Below are 25,126 nucleotides of genomic sequence, written 5' to 3'. Positions count from 1 at the left end.
GTATACTACAATATTAAGTCCATGTATAAGCAAACATCTATGACACCAAATTCACCTGGTTTAGCCCATCATGTTTGCACCTGTCTATTCATCCCTTTATTTCCTTTTTCTATTTCCCCTCCTGACCTTCACTCCGCTCTCCTCCCCCTCTTGCGTCTTTTCATCTACCTGCAGACTTTGTGTATTGGTACAGAGCCTTGGCAGGTGTTTGCCCATTCAGGTGACACAGTTTTATAATGAGAAAAGTGCAAATTTCAGACTATACATTCAGTTGCCTGCGTCTGGATGTGACTATTCTCTTTTTTTGTCAACAAGCCATCAGAAGACTCCACTTTGACTGAGGGAATGTGTGTTTCTTTGTGTATGTGAGGAAGAGTGTGAGAGGCTGATAGTGAGGAGCAACAGAATGCAATGTTTACTGAATAGCTTAATGTATATTCTGTATCTCAGCCATCCCTCGAGCTCCATTACCTGTTCTACCTTTCTGAGGAAACACCGGTCCTTTTAGAATGTAAAATGTGCCATACTCCATACAGTAATTGGGTTGTGGAGATTTTTCCCCCTGTGACAGAAATGATTTTCTTTCATCAGTTTCTGGCTGCCATGCTGAGTTCAGTGGGACACCTCCACCGGCCCTACTTCATTAAGTCCTTGTGAGAAGCAGGTCAGCAGGAAGACAGCTCTTGCCTCTACACCCCTGTTGTATTTTGCATGGGGATACTCTTTCCCCTCTGCTAAGAAAAAGAACAGGTGCCTGTGTCTATAAGGAGTTTCATGCTTTTCTGGGGTATCCTTTAAAATGACTTTGAAAGACCATGCACTATGTCTGAAAACCCACTTCTTGTTTTATTATAACAGAGAAAAAACACACGCTCAAGTCTTAATCTTTGATCAGTCTAAAAAAAAAAAAAACTTTACAATTTCTTCTTTCTTCCAGAACTTTCTTCAGGAAATAAAGAACAAGGCTGCCACTAAGTGAGAGCTAATTATTCCAGTTTGCCTCGGGTATTTCTCTCCACACCTCACATATGATAAGTGGCTCTGCTAATAATGGCAGTAATAACTAGATCTATTGCTTCATTAGACAATGTAGTCTCTCTCTAACACTCCTCTTTTTGTTGCTACACTACAGGAGAAACAAAGCCGACTCTTGCCTGACACTGTTTCCTTTGATCCTCAGGCAACACATGCAGATGTCGGCTTTTTATTACTGAAGCTATCTACAACTGTGAGTAGAATAAGAACACAGGTAAGTAGGGCTTTTAAGCAAATCAAGATATGAGCGCAAATAGACGTGAGAAAGAAAAAAGAACTCTCAAGGTTAGAGAAAAGTTTGCTGGTGTCTTTCAGAGGTGATAACCGCATCTGAAAGCGCTCATAAAATGCCTCCTTAATTCCTCTCCTTTATCCCGCCAAGGCCTACTTCGCAGTCTCCTTTTTCCTCTTTTCTTCTCCTCATGTTTTATGGTCCTTGTCTCAGAGAGAGGGGACTTGTTAGGGATCTTTGGAGATTTACAGTCAAGTTTTTTCTATCAGAGAGAACACCGTACCAATCTTTAGACTGATATGAAAGGATGTTTCATAGAGGCACTCTTCCAGGGAATACAAAAAAAGGAAAAAGACAGCTGTCTCGAAAGTTTAACTTTGGTGCCAAGATTAAGTTTGGGGAGAAAGTTCTGCTATCTGTTAAATAAAAAGTCTGTCAGGCATTTCTTATTTTGTTATTTATTTTGGAAAACTTTTAAAAGCCTATTCCCTAAATTGCTCAGGCAGATACTGTGAATGCATCAAAGCTTTCATAGTTGTATACTGAAGAGGTGGAATGCTTGACATTCCTCATGCACACACGTGTATGTGCGCTTCCAAACACACACTCGCACAGCCAGCAAATTGATTCCGACAGCTGAATATTTGACATCTGAGGACCTGAAGAGATTCATATTCAGCAGCTCAAAGGCCCAAAAACGAGCAGTTGGCCCTTAGCTGTTCACCCAGAACGCTAATTTTAATGTTTGAACGCATTCAATCAAACTGCAGATGGTTCAGCATAGGCATAGATGTTCACTACAGATAGAGATTGCTCATTTGCAATTCAGAGAACAGCAGAAATATCATTTCTATATCAAATATGCCATATATCAAAGACCTGTGAAATTGTGCTGCATTAGTTAAGACCAGTTTAAAAGAAATGTTGCCTTTGAATGATCTGGAAACACTTAACTTATTAAACTTGAATCTACATCCTTTACAATGGATGTGTTTAACCAAAGTTATTCTATCAGATGTATAGAAAATGGTATCATCAGTGTAGCGAATGTTTGATTGAAAACTGTAAACAAATATGGGTATAGATGTAAAAATACTATGGTGAAATTGTTTATTTGACATAAAATTTGGTGGTAAAAAGGTTCAGTGTAGCAGAGTCTTGTGAACAACACATTGCTGCATAATTAAAAACAGTTTTGGAGAATTTAATGCATCCTTTATTTTTTTTTTTACAAATAACTCCAGACCCTTAAAATAAAACAATTCTTTAAAAAATAAATCTTGGGAATAAATTGAAATAAAATATAATAAATTAAAATAAAATATAATAAAATAATATAAAATAAAATCAAATAAAATAAAATAGAACAAAATAAAATAAGAGCAAAATCTTACCTTGGAAATTAGGCAATATCTGTTCCTAAAACAAGGTCTTTCCTTGGAATCATTTTACTGACTTTGCAATTCGACCTTCAATCTAATCTTGGACATCAGAACTGTACTGTCATCCCTTATAAATATTGTTTCTGGACTAGCATGGATTTTGACTTTTTTATTACTGTAAAGTCCATGGTAGTGTACATACTTGTTTGTTTTATTTCATATTTCCTCCCTGTCTCTTGTTTTATTTGTATTGTTAAATGAACAATTGTAAATAAAATCATTTAGAAAAAAAGAGGAAATATCTCACCACCAAAAAGCGAGCAGTGTCTTATGTTTTTTTCTCATGCTGAGCTCTCAGATTACCTGTGCAATGACAACACAGACGCATCCTTATGCTGTATGGCTAGTTGATGCAGATGACGCTCTACCTGAGACACATCATTTTTTCTTTTTCCATACATCCTCCATGCTAATGCATTCAGGAAATGTGTGCTTAGATGTTCTTTATGAGGCTTAAGAGCACAGGTGAGTGGGATAACCTGGCATACAGGAAGGAAAAGGTGGACAGATGATTCCAGAAAATGTGAGAGGGATCAAGTCAAGGCCTATAGAAATAAAAGAAAAACAGATGTGGGTGTTAGAAAAGAAATGAGATAATAACAGGCTAGCAAATTACGGTGACCGTGTTGAATAAATGATCTAAATGTCATACTTTAGCCAGTGCTCACACATGAGCAGTCCACTAAATGAGCCTGCAAATGTAACCAGGAAAGTAATTACACATAGGTTCTTTCTAGTGTGGGAATAACCAAGAAATTGTAATTATACTGCATTGCAAAATTTCTCCATTCAGGAAATAAAGCTATTATCAAGACTTGAATTACATGAAACCAAAAGAGCAATTTGTAAAACGATATTAGCCTCTTTTGAGTGGTATAAAAGGGAGAATCCCTCTTGCCCAGTGCTCATCTCTGTCTCTCTTGCTGTCGAATCACAGCTTAACTCCCTCAGTGAAAGTGATGGAAAGGACAAAATTGGCTACTTTAGGGGACAATGACTTATTCGAAATTCAAACAACTCTTCACTGCCATCGAAGTGCCTTTGAGAGGACGGAAGACGAGAGGAGAGCCTTTCATCCGGCTAAACGTCTTGGAGGTGAGCCTCAGCTCCGACATTAAACAACAACAGCTGAAAAATCGACACCACTCAAAGGACTTTAATGGAGTCAGCTGCTGCATTTGTCTTTGAGAAACCAATATGTTTATGCTAATGCTCTGTGGCCGACTTTAATAGAGGATGGAAGAGAAGCAACACTCTCTTTAAGAGGCAGTATGTAGGCACTAACAGCAATCTGTTGAATCAGACACCTGACATTAAAGACTGTCTGGCTTCATATACAAAAGTTGCAATGCTATATCTAATAAGGGGAAAATATAATCTGGTTTGTGTTTTTTTCTTAGTTTAAGTGAAATTTTTAAGGTTAAGCCAGCGAGAGAATTAAACAAATGGAGTAAATTTCTTGACTGATGGTTGCTTCCAGCTCAAATGCCAGCTCTAGTTCTGATATTAAACTTTGTATTCAGCTGAGAATTCTGTGATTTATTCTGAAAAAAAGCCACAAACAAAAACAAACAAACAAACAAAAAACGCCTCCCTCCCACATACACACACTTTGATAAAGAAGTTAGATTAACAAAAGTAACCTCTGTGGAAAGGATGAGGAAACGTACATATTTTCAATAGATTTAGGACAAAGTATATGCAAAAAGTTGGTGAGTTTGGGGTTATATTTTCCTGAGCAACTCTGTGTTTGCCCTAATCTCCTTCCTCTTCTCCCCAACAGGCAGCAAAGAAAATTAATCTGAAACCTACTGTGCTCAAAGGCGTTTGCGGCTGAGACATCTCTCCTCTCTCACACTGCCGGTAGCACTTTGGAAACACTCACCATCTCAGCGCTCGAATCTGCATGTGCGTCTGAATCTGCCATGTTCAGGGAGACAACTCCCATAGCACAGGCACACACATACACACAGACCTAACCAAAACACCACCACAATTCTGGGGCTTCAATAGTATCCCTCTGCTTTTTCTGATAATAAAAGAGTCCTTGACTGCTTTTTCATTTCCAATCTCGGTGCTCTGCAGTGAAAATGCCATGAAATAGACCCCCAAGTCCGACCCCTGGTGTGATATGGAACAACCTGCAGAGAACACCAGCCGCTGAATTTGATGTTCAGTGCCACTTTATACCGCATCCATACCCAGAAAAAAGGGGTCGGTAAGTGAAAATGTAAATGACAGCAAACTGAAATGCTTTTCACATGCATGCCTTCAGTTACCATACATAAAAGAACATGCAAAAACACACACACACAGTGTTTGGAAGAGGCCCGTGTAAATCCCATGTGTGCTTAATCCAGACAGTTACAAGAGGGTGTGATTCATCCTCTATTACACTCTACGAATACAGCTGAGAGACACGCAGGGTGCAATCATTTCAGCAGGCAAGAACCAACAAAATAACACCCATGAATCATCTTTATGGGACTTCACTGAAGAGGGTGTGAAAGGTCAGGGATAAATGCTTTCGACTTATTAGCCATTAAAAGTTGGTGTCTTTGTGGCGTGCCAACAATTTGTGTGCGTGTAATTGTTGTGGGGTCTTTATGTGTGTGCAGTACTGTGTCTGTGAAATCTGTGCTAAGATAACAGGGTTTGCATCTGTTTAATGGAAAGAGTTTCACTGTGGATCTGCTCAGGTCTCCAGCTTATAAATTGTTTATTATCCAGAGCTGGGAGTCTTCTCTGCAGATCACATCAGTCTCGGGCCGTTTTCTCTCAGGAAGTGGGGCATTAGGTTGATGATGTTGTTATGGCACAATAAAACAAAACCTTTATTTTCCAACTTACTCCACTGTATATTTATTTTAAAAACTTCTGACTGTCTCCATTCGCCAGTACATTTGAAAAACCACCCTTAGTGGAAATCATTTCAGCATCAAAGTGAAGAGTGAATTAAGTCTTGGACTGTTTTCTTCTTGGGGTTCAACATTCACCATTGATTTTATTTTGTACAATTAATTCCCTCTTCACATGTTAAAGAGATGTATCAGTGAGCTAAATTACTAAAAACCCTTAGACTGATTTGTTACCCACCAAATACACTTACATTTTTCACTGACAAATACCTGATTGGATGCAAATTTAGCATCAGCCAATTACTGTAAAAGTGGTACTTTGATTATACAATTAGATGTGTTTTTTTGCCACAATGCTGCAATGCTGTACTGCCCAGGGCTTATCAGGCAGCTGATTGGGTGAGTGTTCTTGCAGCTGAAATTAAATTCCTACAGTACCGTATGTGCTAATGGCAGAATTAGCTGAGTACTACAAGATTTCCATGAAGGTTATTATCACAGCAGGGGGTGGAGGGTTGATTTTCAAAGTGCGTAGTCTCTTTGAAAGGATCTAACTTCATATGAAACATATATGTGATGAATATTTAATGTCTGAACATCTGCATGACAGATTCATATGGTACAGTATATAAAGAAACTATATGGAGCCACCTTTTCTGTCTGATGGATTTAGTCTCTGCTTCAGATGCAATAACTAAATGTGAGAACAGGAGTAAAAAAAACAAACAATAAAAGCCACATACTACCCATCCCAGGAGGAAAACCTTTAGAGCATCTATATTTCTCTGTGTACTGTGACTGCACTTGCCGTGAAAACACAGTCCACGTGAAAAGTGGCACAGATTCACTGACACAACAAAGACAGCAGCTTATTCAAGTGACAAACACACACATGAATATGGAAAGGAGTTTTCAGGTTACTCTCCAAGCTGCAAAAAATAAATAACTAAGATAAAACCCTCCTGTCTCTGTGTGTTTTGTGCATTTCTCCACTCACTGCAAACCTAACACAGGGAATACTTTGTAAGACTGCATCTGTCATGTGGCTTCTGCTGTCTGTCTGTCTTACCTTTCTTGTCCCCGAAAAACAGGGTCTGCTGTGCAGGGTTTGACCACTGGAGGGAGGTGTTGTCATTGTACTCTACACGGCAGGTCAGATTCGCTGTCCCACCCTCTGTCACCGTCATATTCTGGACCAGGGGGTACTGACCGCTGATGCCTGCAATGTGACACAAACAGGCAAAATGTCAAAGGAGGCAGGGGAGTATCAGGAGGGTGGTAGAGAAGGATACAGAGGAAGTGAATGAGACAGATGGCATGATTTTTAAGACTTCTTTGCCAATCAAATTCACTTAATCCAAGTCTAGCAAGGTTGAATCTATGGCAGGATGCTGTGAAGGAATTGAATTATTTTTACCAGTTGTTTCCCAAAGAAGTAAAAATAAATGCAGACACAACAGGAGAAAATCAGGTCCTCAATACAAAACAACACAAAAGTTAACATCAGATTTAAGTCGGGATGAAAATATTATGCTTGAGTTCAAGACAAATGTTCAGTCACTGCAACGTGGTAAATTGCACCGACAAAGGCCACACAGGGGGCATAGCCTACTGTTCTAACTGTAAAACTCCAGCTACACATTAACACCAATTAAAACACATTCCCAAAGGACCCATGTGTGTGCGCCTTGATGTGTGTGTGCGCACATGTGTGTGGGCATGTGTGTGGGTTATGCCTGATTTTAAAGAGGGAAACAGGATGATAAGCAGAGTTATTGACAGTGCAGTGACGCTATGTTAGCCTGCAGAGCCACTTTTCAGCACCACGGACAGATCCTTAGGAGCTGCCTGTCGGTTTTCAGAACTCCGGACAGCTCACACTGCTTCGTGTGTGTGTGTGTGTGTGTGTGTGTGTGTGTGTGTGTGTGTGTGTGTGTGTGTGTGTGTGTGTGTGTGTATGTGTGTATGTGTGTGTGTGTGTGTGTGTGTGTGTGTGTGTTTGTGTGTGTGTGTGTGTGTGTGTGTTTGCTTTTCCCTGAGTGTAAGAGAGGCTGTTTAAGCAAGTTAAGAATAACAACCATAAATCTGTTGCTCGCCTTATCCCTTGAGGACAGGTTTTTAAAGACTGTGTGAATGAAGGCTTAGGTAAGAAAAATTATTTATCCCAAGATATAACTCTCCCATCTTAAAAGAGCATCTCCCTCAGGATAGGATCATAAACTGAAAAAAATAATCCACATATTCAAAGCAAAAAGAAAACACTAAAAATGAGAAGTTTCTCAATTCTCTGTGATTCTATTTGATACCGTCATGTTAATGCGTTTGATCACATTCAGTAGGTAATTTTGTATTTTCATTTTCCCACTTAATGACTGCACAGGTAAGATAAACAAACCCTCAAACAGCAGCTTGTCTGCAGGGTGAGCAAGCGAGCCAAGCCCCATCACTCACAGCACCATGGTGAAGGACATGTTGAGAGAAGGGAGGATGAGGTGAAGGAGGGGAAGGAGAGGTGCAGAGAGGTAAGTCAAGGAGCACGGGTCATTTCCAGTGTTGATTAAGGCCTCCTGAGGTTAATCATGCGTGTGGGAGATAGAGAGGGGGAGAGGAGGGAAACGGAGGAAAAATGGATCCGAGCTACGGGAGGCTAGGAATATGTTTTATTCATGATAGTTTTGCATGAGGCATGATCTGCCAATGATTTACCGTTCTCCTGTGTCCGCCCTCACTCGCTTTATTACTTCCTCTCTTTAAATCACTTACTTTTCCTTCTTTTTCCTACTCATGCAGTTGGGAGACACACAAGCCCCCCACATGATAAATTTTACTTCTTTTGTGCAGGCCACAAAGACAAGTTAATGGTTAACTGCCACGCTGAATCGGTGGTAATGATGATTTTTTTCTGAGTGAAGTTCTGCACAAAGTGATGATACGAGTGTATAATTTCAGTTCATTACAGCCGTGGATGTGTCACACTCTGGGGAAATGCTCACTTGTTGTAAGTTCTGAACACATGCCTGAAAATATAATCTGCTAGTTTGTTCTGTAAATGATCTGCCTCTGTCGAATGAGAAAACATGAAATTTGTGATGGCAAAGTGCTAAACATGCCCCTTGGGAATATGAGTGCTTCTAAAATGTTTTACCCATCCTGAATCCTGAATTTCACTGAGGCTTGTGGAACATGAATAAGCACATTGCAATCCCATTTTAAGATATACAGCAAGAAATAAAGGAGGATAGGAAGTAGGTATAACACCAAGGATATAAACTCATTTAATCTAAGCAACACATCTTACATTTCTGAACAGTTTAAGATGAAAGAATGAGCCTGTTCAAGTTAATTCCGATACTGACAGAAATGCAGACACTGAAACTAATGCTGATGCCAATACTTATACCAGAGTTAACTGTACAAATACAGTGTGGAAACAGACACTGAAAACATATGCCAACTAGAAAAGCACTCTGAGAGCGCAGAATTCCGCCAAGCATATTGTGATTGTCACGCTACACTTCAGTCCTACTTTAATGTTATACTCCCTTTCAGCAGACTGTCTGCTACAATTTGGTGTTAGTTGCAGGTTTGTACGATATTTTGTTACCTTGCAGTGTTAAAAACAACGATGACCCAGAACATATTTCATATTCCGGATCTTAGTATCCAGATTATTGCCAGGATCTGGATCGTACTTTTACATCTGTCAGAAATTATCCTGACCTTGTCTTGTATTGTTTTGCAAAGCAATCTGACCATTTATCCTGTAGTTATATACACATATGGTGAAAACGGCCCTATCTCACAATGATAAAGAATCCTTTGAAAAAGTCGTGGATCAAGACGGTGATCTGGATCACCTCCAAAAATTTATCACGTCTTCCTTATCCCATTTTGAACATTTCCTGAAAATTTCATCAAGATCTGTTTGTTACTTTTTGAGTTATGTTGTTCACAGACAAACAGACAAACTCTCACAAAAATATAACCTCCTTAGCAGTAGGGCTGCACGATTATCGCAATCGCAATCGCAATGTCAGCACATGCAATTATGTAATCGCAAAAGAGGATATCGCAATCGCAATCGCAATGTCATCACATGCAATTCAGATTTTTCTCCGTGATAACCAAGCAAGTCTGTAGACTCATCATGACACAACTTTTTTTATTAAATCGCAAGCACAATCGCAATCGCAATATTGTCCACCTAATCGCAAATCGCACCTTTTCCCCAAATCGTGCAGCTCTACTTAGCAGAGATAATGACGATACTTACATCAATACCAACACCAGTGTACCAATAATAACGCTTATATAAAGATTTTAATACTGTCTCAGTTACCAAAAATAATACAGAGAGGATTGGTGGAGTGTACAGTGATATGTAAAAAACAAAAAAACAAAAAAAAACTCCAAATGGAGTTGATATTTTTCGCTGGATCATTAAATGTTTATGACTTATTTAAGACTGAATGTAAAACTGAAACATATCCCAAAAATAGTAAATTCCCTTCTCTTTAACTGGACAAAAATAAAAGCATTAGAAAACTTTTTCAAGTTAAATACTGTAATTAAATGGTGCAGTATTTGTAAAAACAGGTTTCCTTTGCATCGATTCTTAATGCAAGTGTACTTATGGGTATGGATGCTAAACATTAAAAATACCAAAGCTTTATTTGATTCTTTTATCTTCTCTCCAGCGGTATTAGAGCACACACAGAGTTACAACAGTCTGGGAATCCCTCTGCCAGAGCCCTGCGTCAGTGGCTACGGTAACACGTCCGGTGGGACTGAGAGGGCCAAAGGGGCCACAATGATGGTTCTATTAGAACAGTGCAGAGCGCTGTGCGCTTAATTGGCCGGTGGAGTAGGTTCTCCCGTTCTCCCCCCTGGCCACCCAGACCTGATTTTAATGTATCTCTTGAGGGAAGGAGGCAGCTGTTCTCTTCCGATTTCCATGTCTATATTTAGGTTCCTTCCTTTACTTCAACTCCTACTTTTCTTGCTACATCTTTTCCAGTTCACATCCTATCCACTCAGTCTTCTCCTCTCTCTCTGTCTCTGCTGCATTTCCTCCTTGGGTTGATCCCTGAAGGATGGTATTTCCACTTTCTTTGTCTCTCATTTTCATATTCTCTCTGTGCTCTGTGCTTTTTGAATTTATCCTGATCCCTTCTCCTTTCTTGTGCTTGATTGTGCTCTATAACTCACGGAGAGTGGGGTCACTTTAATTGCCCTCCACTTTGACTGACATGCCAAGGCTAAGCCAGGTCAACAACACCCTCATCTGCATGCCATTACGATGTAATGACATAATGAAATTAGCTTTGCTTGATTTAGCCTGAATTGGATAATATATATGTCACCATTAATGGCTTACACTATAGAGACTTGATTCATTTGGGATGGTGCAATGTGGTTTACAGCTGCCTCTAAACAAATAGCAAATCATTATTTCCTCCTGAGACACTAAACCAGAGCTTATTCTCACACTCTCCCCTCCGCACAGCTGTCTCCCAAGATGAACTGAATCTTGAGTTTTAATGGGACCACTCTACAGCCTCCCTCCACTAGTGTATGCACCGGTTAATAATCAAGGCAGGCTGCACAGCCTCCCTATAATTATTTAGACTCATGCCTGCAGACACAAAAAGTATTGAATTCAGTATTTCTCAAAAGACCTTACTAATATGTGACCCAAAATAAAAGCCTCTGTGGACGGTAAAGACATTCAAAAGACACCTTCAGACAGTGCTTGTTTCCAGAGCTAACTACCACACTAATAATACAGATAAGACTATCCTGGATGCTCCATGTCTGCTCTCCAACATGACCTTTCAAGAAAGAGCAGCTGAGTCTACTAACCTTTCTTATTTAGGCATTCAAGGAGCAGAGAAAGAGAGGGAGATGCAGGCAGACAGACGGACAGCCTGGAGCTACTGACCTTTACACCAGGACTGCAGCTCAACTGAGCTGAAGAGCTGTGATGTATGGCCGGGAATACAGGATTACAGAAATGAGTAGAGGCAGTGCACACCTTTGATTAGCTGATTCACCTTTTAAGCTAAGAGGGCATACCTGATAAATGAAGACTTGGGATGTCATTACTGTAAATTTAATTCAAGGTAGTTCCGTTTTCACTGGAGAATTGAGTCTATGAGTTATTGAAACACTAAAGTAAAAATGTGTTGTAACATTCTGATTGGTTATAAACAAGTCTGTGGATTGTTCTGATGTTCTATGTTTGCCATAAACCACTACTAGATATGCTCAGTTGAAAAGATCATCATGATCCTATTGTTTGTGCCTCTTACAAATGAGTTTAGCTTATCTCTAGTTTAAGCAAAAGCAGCACAAAAAGGATTATTACCTAAACAAGCGACATTACAAATACCATCATCACTTGTACTTGAACTGCTCGTCTCTAACAAAGAATAAGTATATCTAATTTAAAGGGGCTGTAAGGGGTTTGAAAGTGATCTTGAAAAAGTCTCCCTTATAGATAAATGCCTGATCTTTATATGAGGTTATCAGCACCAACATAGGCCAACATTTTGAAATAGCTTCCTGATCACTTCGAGCAACACTGGATTGATTAACGGCATGTCCGAGTCCCTATGGCAACACCATTCTGACTGACAAAGTTTGGCAGTGAAAACAGAGGTGCTCTTAGATTAATTTTGAAGAACCATGTCATCACAACATGGCGATTCTGGCCAAAGGTGTCACTGCAATCTACTTCAAACGGAAAGTCCTTACAGTCCCTTTACATCGAATAGTCTTTTTGTAACTCAGCTCTTGATCTGACCAAATCATAAGGTTGAGTCCACAAAATTTGCATTTTCTCTACATCCCTGAAAGACATAGAAAGGAAATTTTTAATTACAATTGAGCAGCGCTGAGTTTTCTTGGTCAAACTTACTACGTGCTTTGAGGAGTATCCTCAGTGTAGTAAGGTGAATATTAAAGTACCATTTGCAGCGTTAGGTTTATTTTTTAGTGAAGAGAACTACGTTAGCAGGTGCTCTTCGTTGAATAAAATTCAACTCTGTCAAGGCAACATCTTAAACAGGCAGCACACCAAGCTACAGGAGAAAGCAAAGCTATCTTACTTAAATCTAAGCTAATGTAATTTGCTAAACTTACGTACATCTCAAGCTTATCGTTTTGTAATATTAAGAGTCTTTTGTCTTGAAGCATGCTTTCTGTTGATAATAATTTTCGTTGGATTTAATTGTTAATGAACAAATTTATAATGAACCAGACTTATCCTATAAAACCTTAAATAGTGCAATGTCTGAAAGTGTTCATTTTCATACTCAAGGTAAAAAGCACTGGTGTTCAGTTAGTCTCAATCAGCTTCAATAGATAAATGAGCAGTCTAACAAACAACCATTAGCACTGCTGGAAACACCCAGACACTGAGAGCCACTCAGGAGCTCATCAGGAAATGTGGGAGATTTCATAGGAAGTGACAGCTTCACCGTGACCAGTTAGTGTCTGTAAGGTTACACAGGTGGATACACAGCTGGAGACACCAGCTCCTCAGACTGAGTGATCCTCTGAGTGTGTCAGGCAGCAGGGGAAGAACGCACAAGGTGAAAGGGTCAATCATCTCAATAACATCATCAAGCTGCCTTGATTCCTGACAGAGGGTCCTTGGGCACAAAAAAGGAAAGACACACACACACACACACACACACACACACACACACACACACACACACACACACACACACACACACACACACACACACACACACACACACACACACACACACACACACACACACACACAGAGGAGAGTTCACATGCACACAGTTGAAACCACATAAAAAAATCAAATACATCGTTACACTTCTAGGGAGAGGTGATTTTCCATTGCTAGGCAAGGCACCAATTTAAGCTTAACAACTCAGGTGTTAGCAACTTCCTGGAGCAGGGGCTAACATATCAGAGATGTGCATTATCACTGCTTTCCTTCCTTCTAGGTCTTTTCCTCCCACTGTGGCAATTTTACATAAAAACCCTTACTTTTTTTTTTTCTTTCCAGGATGTCATATACGGGCTTCTGAAAGTACAACTTCTCTATATTAAAGGTATAAAAACAAATGACAAGACTTTGGAATGATTCAGGTGGCACTGGGAGAAGGTTACGATTGATTTGCCTACACTGTCATAAGTAAAAAATACTCATTTGTTTTCTGCAAATAAAATGATAGATGAAAATCAAAACAAGCTTAAAGGGGCATTTTTTGAACACATACTTTTTATTTGTATCAATTAGTTTCATATTTGACCATAAAATATATTTGTTTCCTCCTGTAGGTCATTCTTATTGTTTATCATTTCATTTAGAGTAACATGTCTTAAATGCACAGCTCTTTCAGTGGTTAATACAAGCAACACAGTGGGTCAAGTGATGTATACCTGTATTTGTTTTACATTTCATTCATTGATACCCTGCTGTCAAACCTGGTTTAATGTAAAATTCAGTGACCTTTAAAAAGCTGAGCTCTTTGGTTGCATTTATTTAAATCACATTTTTATGCCTGAATATAAGCTTTCTATGTTGCTCCTTTGTTTATCTGAGTGGATTCTATGTTAATTTGTGTGATTGCCCGTGTGTTGTGTGTGTGTGCACAAACCCAATCTAAACTTTCCTTTTTGACAGTGATAAGATTCCCGCTGTGAGCAAATTGAATACAACCCCCGCAGAGGGTGGAGCTACCTTTGTATTCAGCTCTGGTGTACAAGCACCTCAGGACAGACATTTCTGATCTGCAGATATGAAATTAATTACCCGGCACCAGCGAGGCTGGCTATGGCAGTGCTGTTGTCATTTACATACAGTAATTAAAGCAGGCAGCTGCTGGTGCTGCCATCACAAACTTGACGTCCAACTTGACCCCTGGAGTCGGATCAACAAACCATCACTTCCCCCTGCGCGGTGTTATGAGGTGTTGTTTAAGCGTGGCATGGAGTGACAGAAGGAGGACAAATCATTAGACCTCGGAGGGGAAACCTGAAGCCTTTTTGTCTTGTTTTTGCAGCTTCTAGAGGTGTGAACATTGTCAAGGTAGTGACAAAACATCAAGAATTTCTCTTCCGATAGCACTTTCTTTCATGTACAAAGCAGTACGAGACACAAACATGCAGTAGCAAACAGCAGTTTGTCTGTTTTGTGGCAGAGTAGAAGCAGCTGAACTTTTGTGGAACGTGGGAGCATCTCCTATATAAAACCATTTCCAGAAGCCCACACACTAATTTCACATTGAAGACCCAGACGGCGATATCATTTGCCCAGTTTTGCTGCCCTTGATTCAGCCACATCAATTTAAAGGGCAAAGATATAAACCTCTGCTCGCTTTGTGTGTGTAAGCTGCCTGAGATCAGACTGGCTCGGTCCAGTATGTTCAGCCATCTCGCTTTTCTTTCTGAGCCAAGGGCAGACAGCTCATGGTTTTATGCTCGAAGTAAACCTGGCCTTCATAAATACATCATACAGCTCTTCTTTCCAGCTGGCAAAAAGCAGGGCGAAGAAGCTAAGAGCAAAGCTGAGTTCTGAACCAACAGAAGTACATATTTAGATGGAAAATGAAAACAGAAAGGAAGGTTAAAAAAACATCCACGAGCACAAAACACAAGAACAATATCTTAAACCCAGTCAGAAAATTACCTTTTATATGCATTTTCTGAGCAGACATGTTGATACAAGCATTCAAATGATAATTATGCTCAAAACCAAAGCTGTGTGCAAGAACAGTCTTGTGTGCTCCTCTGTATATAATGATTTGTGTGTCTTCTGTGTCAGCACTGTAGGTATTGTGCTGTCTGAGAGTGAGCAGTGCAGCATGGACTAAATGGCAATTTTAGTTTATTCTTTTTGAAAAATGAGCAAAAGCAAAAAAGTGTGGTCTGTTCCAATTTCAGCTCTACAAGGACACAGAAGGGGAAGTTTTAGCTGTGTATGCAGCCCCAAATATCCCACTCCATTCCCTTTTTAAATATAAGGCCAAGAAATAGCAGGGCAATATTAGGAGTCAGTCACGCTTGCTGGCTTAGTAGGTTTTGTAAATTAAATGTCATAAAAGCACAAGGTCAGGGAATTCAAAGTTGTTGTAGCTATTCAAATTTGAGCATTTTCTCCTGCAGAAACATGCTTAATTCCTTCTTTTCATCCTTCTCCTTTATCAGTTCATTTCACACCCTTTCATACAGGGTGAGGAAGGGATGATCCCAGGCAAGGGTTGCATCCATGAGAGAAATCAAACTAATCGCTGCTGCCACCAAAAAACTCCCAGACTCCCCAAACCAACATGCCACAGCATGATTTTCTAATGTGCGGTGATATGTTGACACATATTGCTCGTTTATGAGTGATTGGGGGAAATGCTTCTCGCCCCAGGGAGCATGTGGAAGCTGCAGTGAGTAGAAAAAGTGCTGGTTTTAAAAACAGCTCTTTAACATTTGGCCCCAGTGTCAGAGTGGCTCGTCTTCAACGCTCTTTTACCACAACACACAGCCACGGTCCCACAGCAGGGCAGGGCTGACACTGAAGATCTCGAATGAAAACTGAGCTGAGACTGGCCTAACAGCATATGATGTTTTTTTTTCAGTTTCCAGATTTAAAAAAAAAGAAAAAAGTATGCTTCTCAATCTTGGCAATAGCACCTATTTTTTCCTGATTATGTCTAATGCTACAAATTTGAACAAAACCAGGAAAAAATATTTTAAAAAATGATCCTGACCTAAAAAAAACCTAAAATGTATCGTTTTCCTTTTCTGGCATGCTAATACCACTTATTATATTTCCAAAACATTTTAGGAACTGTATTTAAAAAATATAGGTTAAGACTCTTTAGTAATTAAAAAATTATACAACAGAAATCCCCATTTAAATTTTATGAGAACACTGGAAACTCTTGTGGCCTGAGGAGCTTCATGGGAGCTCTAGGTCGAATCTGAAAACATGCTTTGCCTCAAAATACAAATGCAAACAAAAGATGAAAGCAGAAATGCATTATAATGCATTTCAAGGATTCATTGAAATCATTAAAAAGTTTAGTATTTACAGTGTCCCATCAGTTAAAACAAAAAAATTCCCAATACCTTTTTGCGTTGTCTCTTTGCTCTGGTACATACATAACTTACATGAATTCAAAAGGCGTGTGTTAAAGGTGACTTCAAGGCGTGTGTTCTGTGCCAACACGAACCTGCTGTTTAGATAACTTATACCTCTTGAGTGTATTTAATGAGCTCTTTTTTCATGTTCATTTGCATCCCTTGTGACAGCATGACCCCCCCACCCCACCCCACCCCACACACACGCACACATTTTCTAAAAATAACTCATATTTAATCATTCTTTGATGGACAAACCCCCACTAACGACAGGAAATTCATCTTTGCTGCTGTTTTCTTTGATGAATTTATGCAAAAAAAAGCCCTTAACCAGCCACTCAGACCATCAGTTACATACATATCTCTTTCCCCTTCATGCACACACACGCCGCTGAACTGGTGCTTTGAGGTGAACAGAGCCTTTATCTGCCCACTGATCAGCATGAATCTTATCTGGCTTGTTATGTTTTTCTACCAGTCGCCTCATTATAACTCTGAGAGGCAGGAGGGAGACATGTGCTTGACTCTGATCTACACATCCTCTGTTCCCCCCATTAGGGCTGCTATGGATTTTCTATACAGTCACAGGGAGATAGGACAGGATGATAGCCAGGTTGTGTTGCCTTTAAAGAGAAGAGGGGGTCAACAGAGGATGAGACAGAGATATGACAGTCAAACACATGTGGCTGGATGAGCCCTGCAGAGAGGCTGTTTGGATGACTTATGAGTTTAGACACAGCATAAGAAACATAAGAGCAGAGAGAGGAAATCCATGATGCTGAAGGAACAATACATGAAAGATGCATCTTCTTAGGAAAAACTGGGGACTTTTCTCAAAAAAAAAAATGTTTCTGATGGTTGGTAAATCTAACTCAGCAAGAAAGTTTTCATTTGGGCACGCAGCCCTCCCTGCGATTGCTTACAAAGCACTAAATGGTACTCTTTGTTTGATCCTGTCTGGCACATGTTTATGTAGAAATTTTCAAATACAAAAAAATGAGCCTGGTTGGACACAACTTATTTTTTAGAGAATGTCAGTAATTTAATAAAAAAGTTCCTGTATACTGTAGATTAGGGGTGAGACAAAGTATGACAACACATCTATTCTAAACTAAAGTGTTGACATTTCAGATACAGTGGCAGTAATCTTGTGGTTTTTTTTGTTTTTTGTTTTTTGTTTTTCACAGAAAGAATAAATGGAGCCCCAAAACAATTGTTCCTCTGATTTGATTCAACAATTTAAAAAGTCAATGATAACGAAAGTCTGGCAGGCTCCAACCTGGATCTGGAAAGCCGTCAGAACCCAAAGGCGCAAAGCCAGTAGAAGTAACATTTACTAGAATTGAAACATACCCAAACCAATGATGGGGAAGGTGAAGATGGATCAAGAACAGATCTGGTGGAATATAAGGCTTTGCCTCTTTGGGATGTTTCATAATTTTTATTTGTGATGGATTGTAAAAGGACAATCTTAAAGAATATATCATTTATTGTTGTGATACTGTATTATGATGTAATCTTGAACCTTGGATAATTCTTACCACAAAGTTACTGCTATGAATATTCTTGTATTGTTCATTGTATTGTGAGTCATGCAGGTCTTTCCCATCCCAAATAGGTACAGCCACTTTTCATTGTCTTTTGCAGGTTAGAGTGTCATCGCCGTTTAAATAAGACTGTTTCATAAAACATCTTACAGAAAGTTTATGAAAGGAATAATATTTTAAAATTATACCACCATTGCTATTATAATAACTAGCCAAATATGGGTAATTTAGGCATGATTGACATGACTAAAGAGCGTGCGTCCCTGAATGGAATCAGGTTATCTCCTTTCAGACGAGCACTTGCCTTTTCACTGTGACTCACTGTGATCTACAATCGGTCCTCACTGCCATCCTGCAGACACAGGGAATGATGGAGGAGATTTCTATCACTGTAATTTACTGCCACCTTTGTAGAACCTGGCAGTGGTAAAGGGCAATATCACACAATTAGATACTTCATTATTAATCTCTTGACCTCTGGTTGTCCTCTCCAGTGTTTATGAGCTTGAATATTTTGCCATCAAGTATGAAAAACTGGCATTGAGATGAGCTTATGTAGAAGCAGTGTTCTTGTCCCAAAGGTAGAAACACTCTGATCATAAGCAAGTCATTATGATGGGCAGACAGGGCATAGTGTAGTTTAGTGTGTTTGCTAAAAGACTACAAATCTACAAAAACAAAAAGCATATTTGAAAAGCTGGAATGACATCCAAAATTGCTGCATGACAAAATGCCTTAAAAAATACTACTGCACGACAACTATCTAGAACGAAGCAAAGCAAAACAAAATGAAACTAGGAGGATAGAAGCAAACAAAGTGAAACATCAGTCACTTTTTTCCGCTCTAAATAAAAAAAGTAAACCTAGTTTCAGACTCTAGCTTCTGTCAGGCTGAGTTAGAGGCACAGCAGCCACGACTCACCTCGAGCTTTGCCTTTTGACGCCATCACTGGAGTCCACAAGTAGACAAGAGGAGGGGTGGGATGGACAGCAAGAGAGGCAAAAGACAGAAAAAAAGAAAGAGAAAGAGAAAAGAACAAAGACATAAGACAGAGCAACTGATTAGATAACTATAGGAACAGAAGCGCTCTCCTGAATCTGCGTCAATGCAGAAACAGCATTGTCTTTATCTTGAACGTCAATCACGAGAAACCTGGCGGCGCTCGTTCAGGCCTGAAAGAGAATGTCCTGATTTAGCTTATCAACAGATAGAGACCTTACAGCATGGCACCTTTTAATTAGTGGTGTCACATCAGCTGGATAATGTGAGAAGGCTTGTTGCTTTCTAATGAGCTTCCAAGATCCAAAAGGACATTGACAGACTGTAAGTATCACATTGTTGAGTAGTGACAAAAACAACAGCAATCATTAGTCTTTTATTATGATCACTATAGTATGATAGTCATACTGCTGCTCCTTAACTTGAATGGCAGTATGTTATTTCTATGTATGAACATCCCTGGCTGAGAAGCCCTCTGTCTGTCTGTCTATCTGTCTGTGTCCAACCATCAAATTCTTCAGTCTCCTTGTTTTTTGAATGAATTCCTTTTCGCATGTCTTTTCATACATGTATCTCTGTCCTTTTTCATGTCTGTGGTTTGCACTTTTATATTTCCCCTTGTCTTCCCATCTCCTTTTGTTTTTGTGTGTCTCTAGTCTGCCTGTCTCACTTTATCTTGGCTACCTGTCTGTCTTGCACCCTGTCACTCTCCCTGGTTGCATATCCCTGAACTGGTTTCTTTTCTTTCTCCAAATGCATCCGACTTGTGGTCCATTTCTCGTCCCCCTTCCTATTTTTTTGTCTTTCCGTCCTCTTTCAGGTCCCCTGTCTGTCAGTAAGTCAGTACCCCATCCTGTCTTCATGCCCCCTTTTCTGTAGTGTGTGTCTGCAGTGCCTGTCTTCATGTCCGTCTAGTAATCCCTTTCTCTGTCTATTAGTCTGTCCTCTGTCTGTGTATTCCAGTCCCGTCTGTACCTTTCTCTGTTTTCCTCTCTGTCGTTCTGTCCCCATTCCTTTCTCCTGGTCTGTCTTCTTTACTGTCTTTTTCAATGTCAGTCTGTCTGTCTGTCTATCATGCCTCCCTATCTGTCCGTTTAGCTGCCCTGATGTCTTGCCATCTGTTTTACATTCTTCTTATCTCCTTTCCTTCCTGACTGCCCCTTGGTTCAGTAGTCTTCTGTCTACCTGTCCTTCTGTGCCTCTGTAACAAATTTCATCAGACTGTCTCACTCTCTCAGTCCTGGCTGTCTCCCTGTCTGTTTACCTGTATTTATGATCTTTCTTGGCTTTCTGCTTGTCTGTCCCCTCACCTTCTATTTTGCTTATGTAACTGTCTGTGTGTGTGTGTGTGTGTGTGTGTGTGTGTGTGTGTGTGTTTGGGTCTGAGTGTCTGTCTGTGCCTTGCATGTGTCTTTCTTTCTTTCTTTCTTTCTTTCTTTCTTTCTTTCTTTCTTTCTTTCTTTCTTTCTTTCTTTCTTTCTTTCTTTCTTTCTTTCTTTCTGCTGGTTCTTCTTCTGATTTCTCTGACTCTTAACATATTTCCCTCACTTTCTCTCTCTGTTTTTACTCATCCTCAGCTGTTGAATGTCCGTCCATTAATAAATAGGCCCAGGTTTTTGCCTAAAAAAGGGCTTTTGTTTGCCATAAAGTGATTCATCCTGGTCATTTCTCTGTGTGCAGATCAACAAGGAACAACATGCAGACCTGCTCTACATGAGTAGAGTACTACTAGATGACTTACGTTTTGATCTGACAGTCAATAGATAAAAACTAATGCTTGTTTGAGTAGGCTGCTATTATTTGACTCCTTTTTAGCGATTCATACATGTGGTTTGTTGACTTTGTGTGTGTGTGTGTGTGTGTGTGTGTGTGTGTGTGTGTGTGTGTGTGTGTGTGTGTGTGTGTGTGTGTGTGTGTGTAGCCATGCAAACACACACACAGCCTCACCATCACATCACACTGTGACTGACAGGCCTGTAATCAGCTGGGAGGAGCACAGACAGACTGATCGTCTAGCAGAGAATATAGCATGACATGTGAAGGTTCAACCCACAGCTTAGTAAAATCCATACAGACTATTAAGCCAGGTATAAAAACAAAGAGAGAGACAACATGAAGAACTTAACAACATGAGTGTTACCTCTGGGACATCCTAACGGTAAGTTTCAGTGGAGAGCCAAATAAACAACATAGATTGTCTATTACCACGCATGCGTGTCTGTGTATTTGCACATATCCCGAGGGAATTACTCTTATGCTTCACACACGCTGCTTTGCCAAATTGATGGATCTATTGGAATGCCTCCAGTGAGCCTGCAAACCTGAACAGCTCTTAAAGACAGCGTCTGAAAAAGGAAAGAGACGGGAAGAACAAAGAGAATATAACCGCAGGTGCCACGTCAGCAGGTTATAAAGATTACTGTGCTTTCTTTTCGATTACAGATTAATGAGTCTCTTCTCTCTCTGTACATAAGGAATATAGAATCCGAAGGAAATTCATCGGAAGAAAGCCAGGTGCTGATCAGTCCAATTACTCTCCCGACTCTCACACAGAGATTTGTCTGGTTTATATTTGAGTGTCATCAATTCATGAAAGCCAATTTTCAGTGGCTGATAGAAGTGATTATGTTTTGTAAGTACTATTCACAGCTTACTCAAAGGTGCAAAACATATAGAGCCTGAAAGCGAGAAAGAGAAATATGATTAACATTTTGATTTTGTTTGAATTTCTAAGACAATTTGTGCCACAGTGCATGGAGTAAATGAGGAATAAGAAGCAAGAGCAATAGGTGCATTCTAACTTTGAACACAAAACTACTCTATTCCTCTCTGTCGCACGTACAGCAGGTGAAGGTGTCACACTGTGCTGCCATGTCACCGTTCAAGAAGGACATGAGCCGACAGAGAAACGGCGCAGCTAGTGTCACATCTCCACCAACGCTTCCTCCTCCATGAGACTGATGGCTTTGTGAAATATTCCCTCAGCAAAGTCTGACCTCGCTCTATTCCCACTCCCGCCTTTCATCCAGGCTGTCAGGGTACCGGTTTCCTGTCACAGCTGTGGCTCTGTGATCTCTCCCAGTCAATACTTCTAAAAGAAAAAAAATCCCCTAAAAAAATATAGGGGATTTTTTATTTTACAACTTTTAACTTAGAACAACTGTTGAATGCGCAGCTACAGAAATGGAGAGAAAAAGAAAGTGGGAAGGAAAAAATGGTGAGAGATGTATTCACTATACCTTCTCCCTGCTCTCGTATCCCTGTATTACAGTTACCAAGCAACCAACACAACAGTTCGCTAAGTCCTGGCAAGCAGAAATTGAATAAAACACTTTTCATTTCACTCTCTCGTTCGCTGATTTTAACATGCCATGAGCAGAGTATTCCCAATCGAAGACACAATAGCCACCTCTCACATCCTCTCAATACGTCTGATTGGACAGCACATCAAAGAAACTGCAGTCTGAATGGAGTCATCTTGACCTCAAACACCCTGTTAAAACCTTACCCGTACTTAAGACTCCTCCATTTTTGACGGCTTAAAAATGAGAGCAACTTCACACATGAGGATAAATAATGATGGGTTGAGCAGTTTTGTTCTTGTAGCGTGTGAAAAGAAACTATACAGCTGAGGCAGTAGAGCAGACTCAAACTGACTCCATTCATCCACAAGCAAAGACCCGACTCTTTAAACTGCTTATCTCATCATAAAAAAACACACAAAAAAATAAATTTTAATAATAAACCCTCTCACGGGTAAACATGACGTTAGAGCAGACAGTGTATGACAAAATGTTTGTCAAACAGAACATTGCAATTTGCCCATCTATCGGGTAAATGTAATTTGGGGTTATTACAGGACATACATTAGTATAGCATCTGTGTTTGCTGTAAACACTTCTTTTAACTGAATGTGGACAAAATTGCTTACTGTAGCTTTCTCTTCTTTTTTTTCGTTTCCTTCATTTTACTTTAGATTTTGGAGTTGAAAAGGTGGGGGGCTAACATAGACTGAAAAAAAAATGGACATCTGCTTGCTCGGCTTCAAGTGAGGTCTCCACAAAAACTGCTGCCCCTAGTGGCTGGCTGCAGTAAAGGTTAAAAAATACAGCTTTCCAACTATTCCAGATGGGCTGTGGTCAAACTTTAAAAAATTAATACATCTCCTAGAAATGTTTCTCACGTCCGATTGTTGTGGTGATTTGAAGATATCATTTGGCTGACTTGTATTCAAGTCCTCTTTTTTTCTGAAAAGTTTCGTTTTCATTAGTTATGCGAGGTTAAAAATGAGGTTTTACGTAATGTTCAACGATGATTGACAGATGCCGTTCTCGTATATTTTTTTTTTCGGAGACTGTAAAATATATCGGGTGGTAGAGTCAGGAAGTGATTAGACTCTTGAAAGAAAAAAATATATATATTTTTGTCACCCAGCTCCACCCAGATTCTCCCAGAATCCCTCACAGTCTCTACTGCGCAGACTCTAGCTGCAAACTGCTACAATGGTGGCGCCTGTGATGGGGGTATTTTGGCTTCAAAACCATACAATGATAAATGGCAGAACCACGCTGTCCACTCTATAAACAGTCTATGGGGGCTAAGAGTAGGAAAGACATGCAGCAGCAAAGAGTCCTGGCCTGGAGTCTAACTGCTACCCTTAATTTCTTTGTCATCATGGTTTCCTGTCAATATTACATACGGCAGGCTCTGTTGAAACCTCTGATCTGAGGCAAAAACCGAAATGACAAACTGAAGTATTCTGCGTATCCCTACAGTTTACCTCAGTTTATCTCAGAGATTAAGTGACTGAATGAACAGTGCAGGAATTGAGGAGCTCAGAGCTGTAAGCAGCTTGTTCCCTGTCTCTGTGACTGTTAGCGGGAAGCCATCATAAATAAACTGTGTGATAGTTCATACAGGCACCACCTACTGTGACACAAACATACACACATACCCACATATACTCACACACAAACACACAACAGTGATCATGGTATTCCCTTAGGCTATAAATCTCCTGGGAGGACACGTGTACAATTGCTACATCCCTCCTGCTTCCCCTTTTTTCCCTCCTGTCTCTTCTTTTCCCTTCAAGTTCTGCTCATTCAGGTGTCTTATCCACCTTTTTTACATTCACTCTACATCCTTGTTAACCCTTTCAGTGCCCATGTGAGTCTCTCCCCTTCAGTATTACCTTCCCCCCCTCAGGCTACCTTTTTCACAGTGCCAGATTTATTCAGAGTCTGACATGCAGTGAAAAGCCTATGGAGATGGATGTGTGTAGTGCGGCTCTATTTGCTGTCACATTGCATGATGGAGAGTTTAGCTTATCTTTGGTGCGGCAGCAGCTGTTTTGCCGTATGTTTGATGTACTCCAGGCCCCTGGAATCCAACCAATATGCCACCGGTGAGCAGATTGCTGTAAAACCTTTACACACTCTTTGTCACCTTACGACTTGGCCGTACATGGAGCCATCAATCTAGGCATGCACAGGAGCGTAAAATCAAGGCAAATATACATTGTGACACATATTCATGGCATAACCGAACATACATTTGTGACCATTTTGATTTGAGGAGAAACATCAGCATAAAAAGAGCTCCACAGGAATGCAAACAAACATATTTGTTTCCTTTAGCTGCAAATGTATTTAAATCTAATTTGATTTTGAAAAGCTTTTTCTTTAGGGTCGCAATTCATCTGAAGGTAATAAAGGAGATGGTAAACAGTGTTAATAGATGAAATAAAGCTTACTTAACCAGCCTTGCTGCCACTATACAGCCTGGTTTATTAGATCTGTCTACCTCGTCCTTGTTTTCTCCCATTACACCAAGACACACACATCTGTTTGCTTTGTCATTTAATCTAGCATATTTGATTTCCACTCCTT

General features: G+C 40.0%; 1 protein-coding gene across 3 annotated transcripts in view; it reads right to left on the bottom strand.

The window, feature by feature from the left end:
• cadm2a (cell adhesion molecule 2a) overlaps positions 1-25,126 on the bottom strand; it is a 232,087-nt gene that overhangs the window by 46,303 nt on the left and 160,658 nt on the right. For 2 of the 3 annotated variants that reach the window (XM_074672023.1, XM_074672025.1), the window contains exons 2-3: positions 19,158-19,184; positions 6,637-6,786 (exon numbers count right to left, since the gene is read on the bottom strand). In XM_074672023.1, coding sequence (XP_074528124.1) covers positions 6,637-6,786; positions 19,158-19,184 — 177 coding nt within the window. The remainder of the gene's footprint in view (positions 1-6,636; positions 6,787-19,157; positions 19,185-25,126) is intronic. The other variant, XM_074672024.1, reaches the window with a different exon arrangement.

Source organism: Halichoeres trimaculatus, unplaced genomic scaffold (assembly GCF_033239565.1).
Source record: "Halichoeres trimaculatus isolate MK-OKI-2021-1 unplaced genomic scaffold, fHalTri1.1 fHalTri1_scaffold_6, whole genome shotgun sequence".
NCBI lineage: Eukaryota > Metazoa > Chordata > Actinopteri > Labriformes > Labridae > Halichoeres > Halichoeres trimaculatus.
The sequence above is the reverse complement of the archived record's forward strand: the minus strand, read 5'-3'. Positions and strand labels throughout refer to the sequence as shown.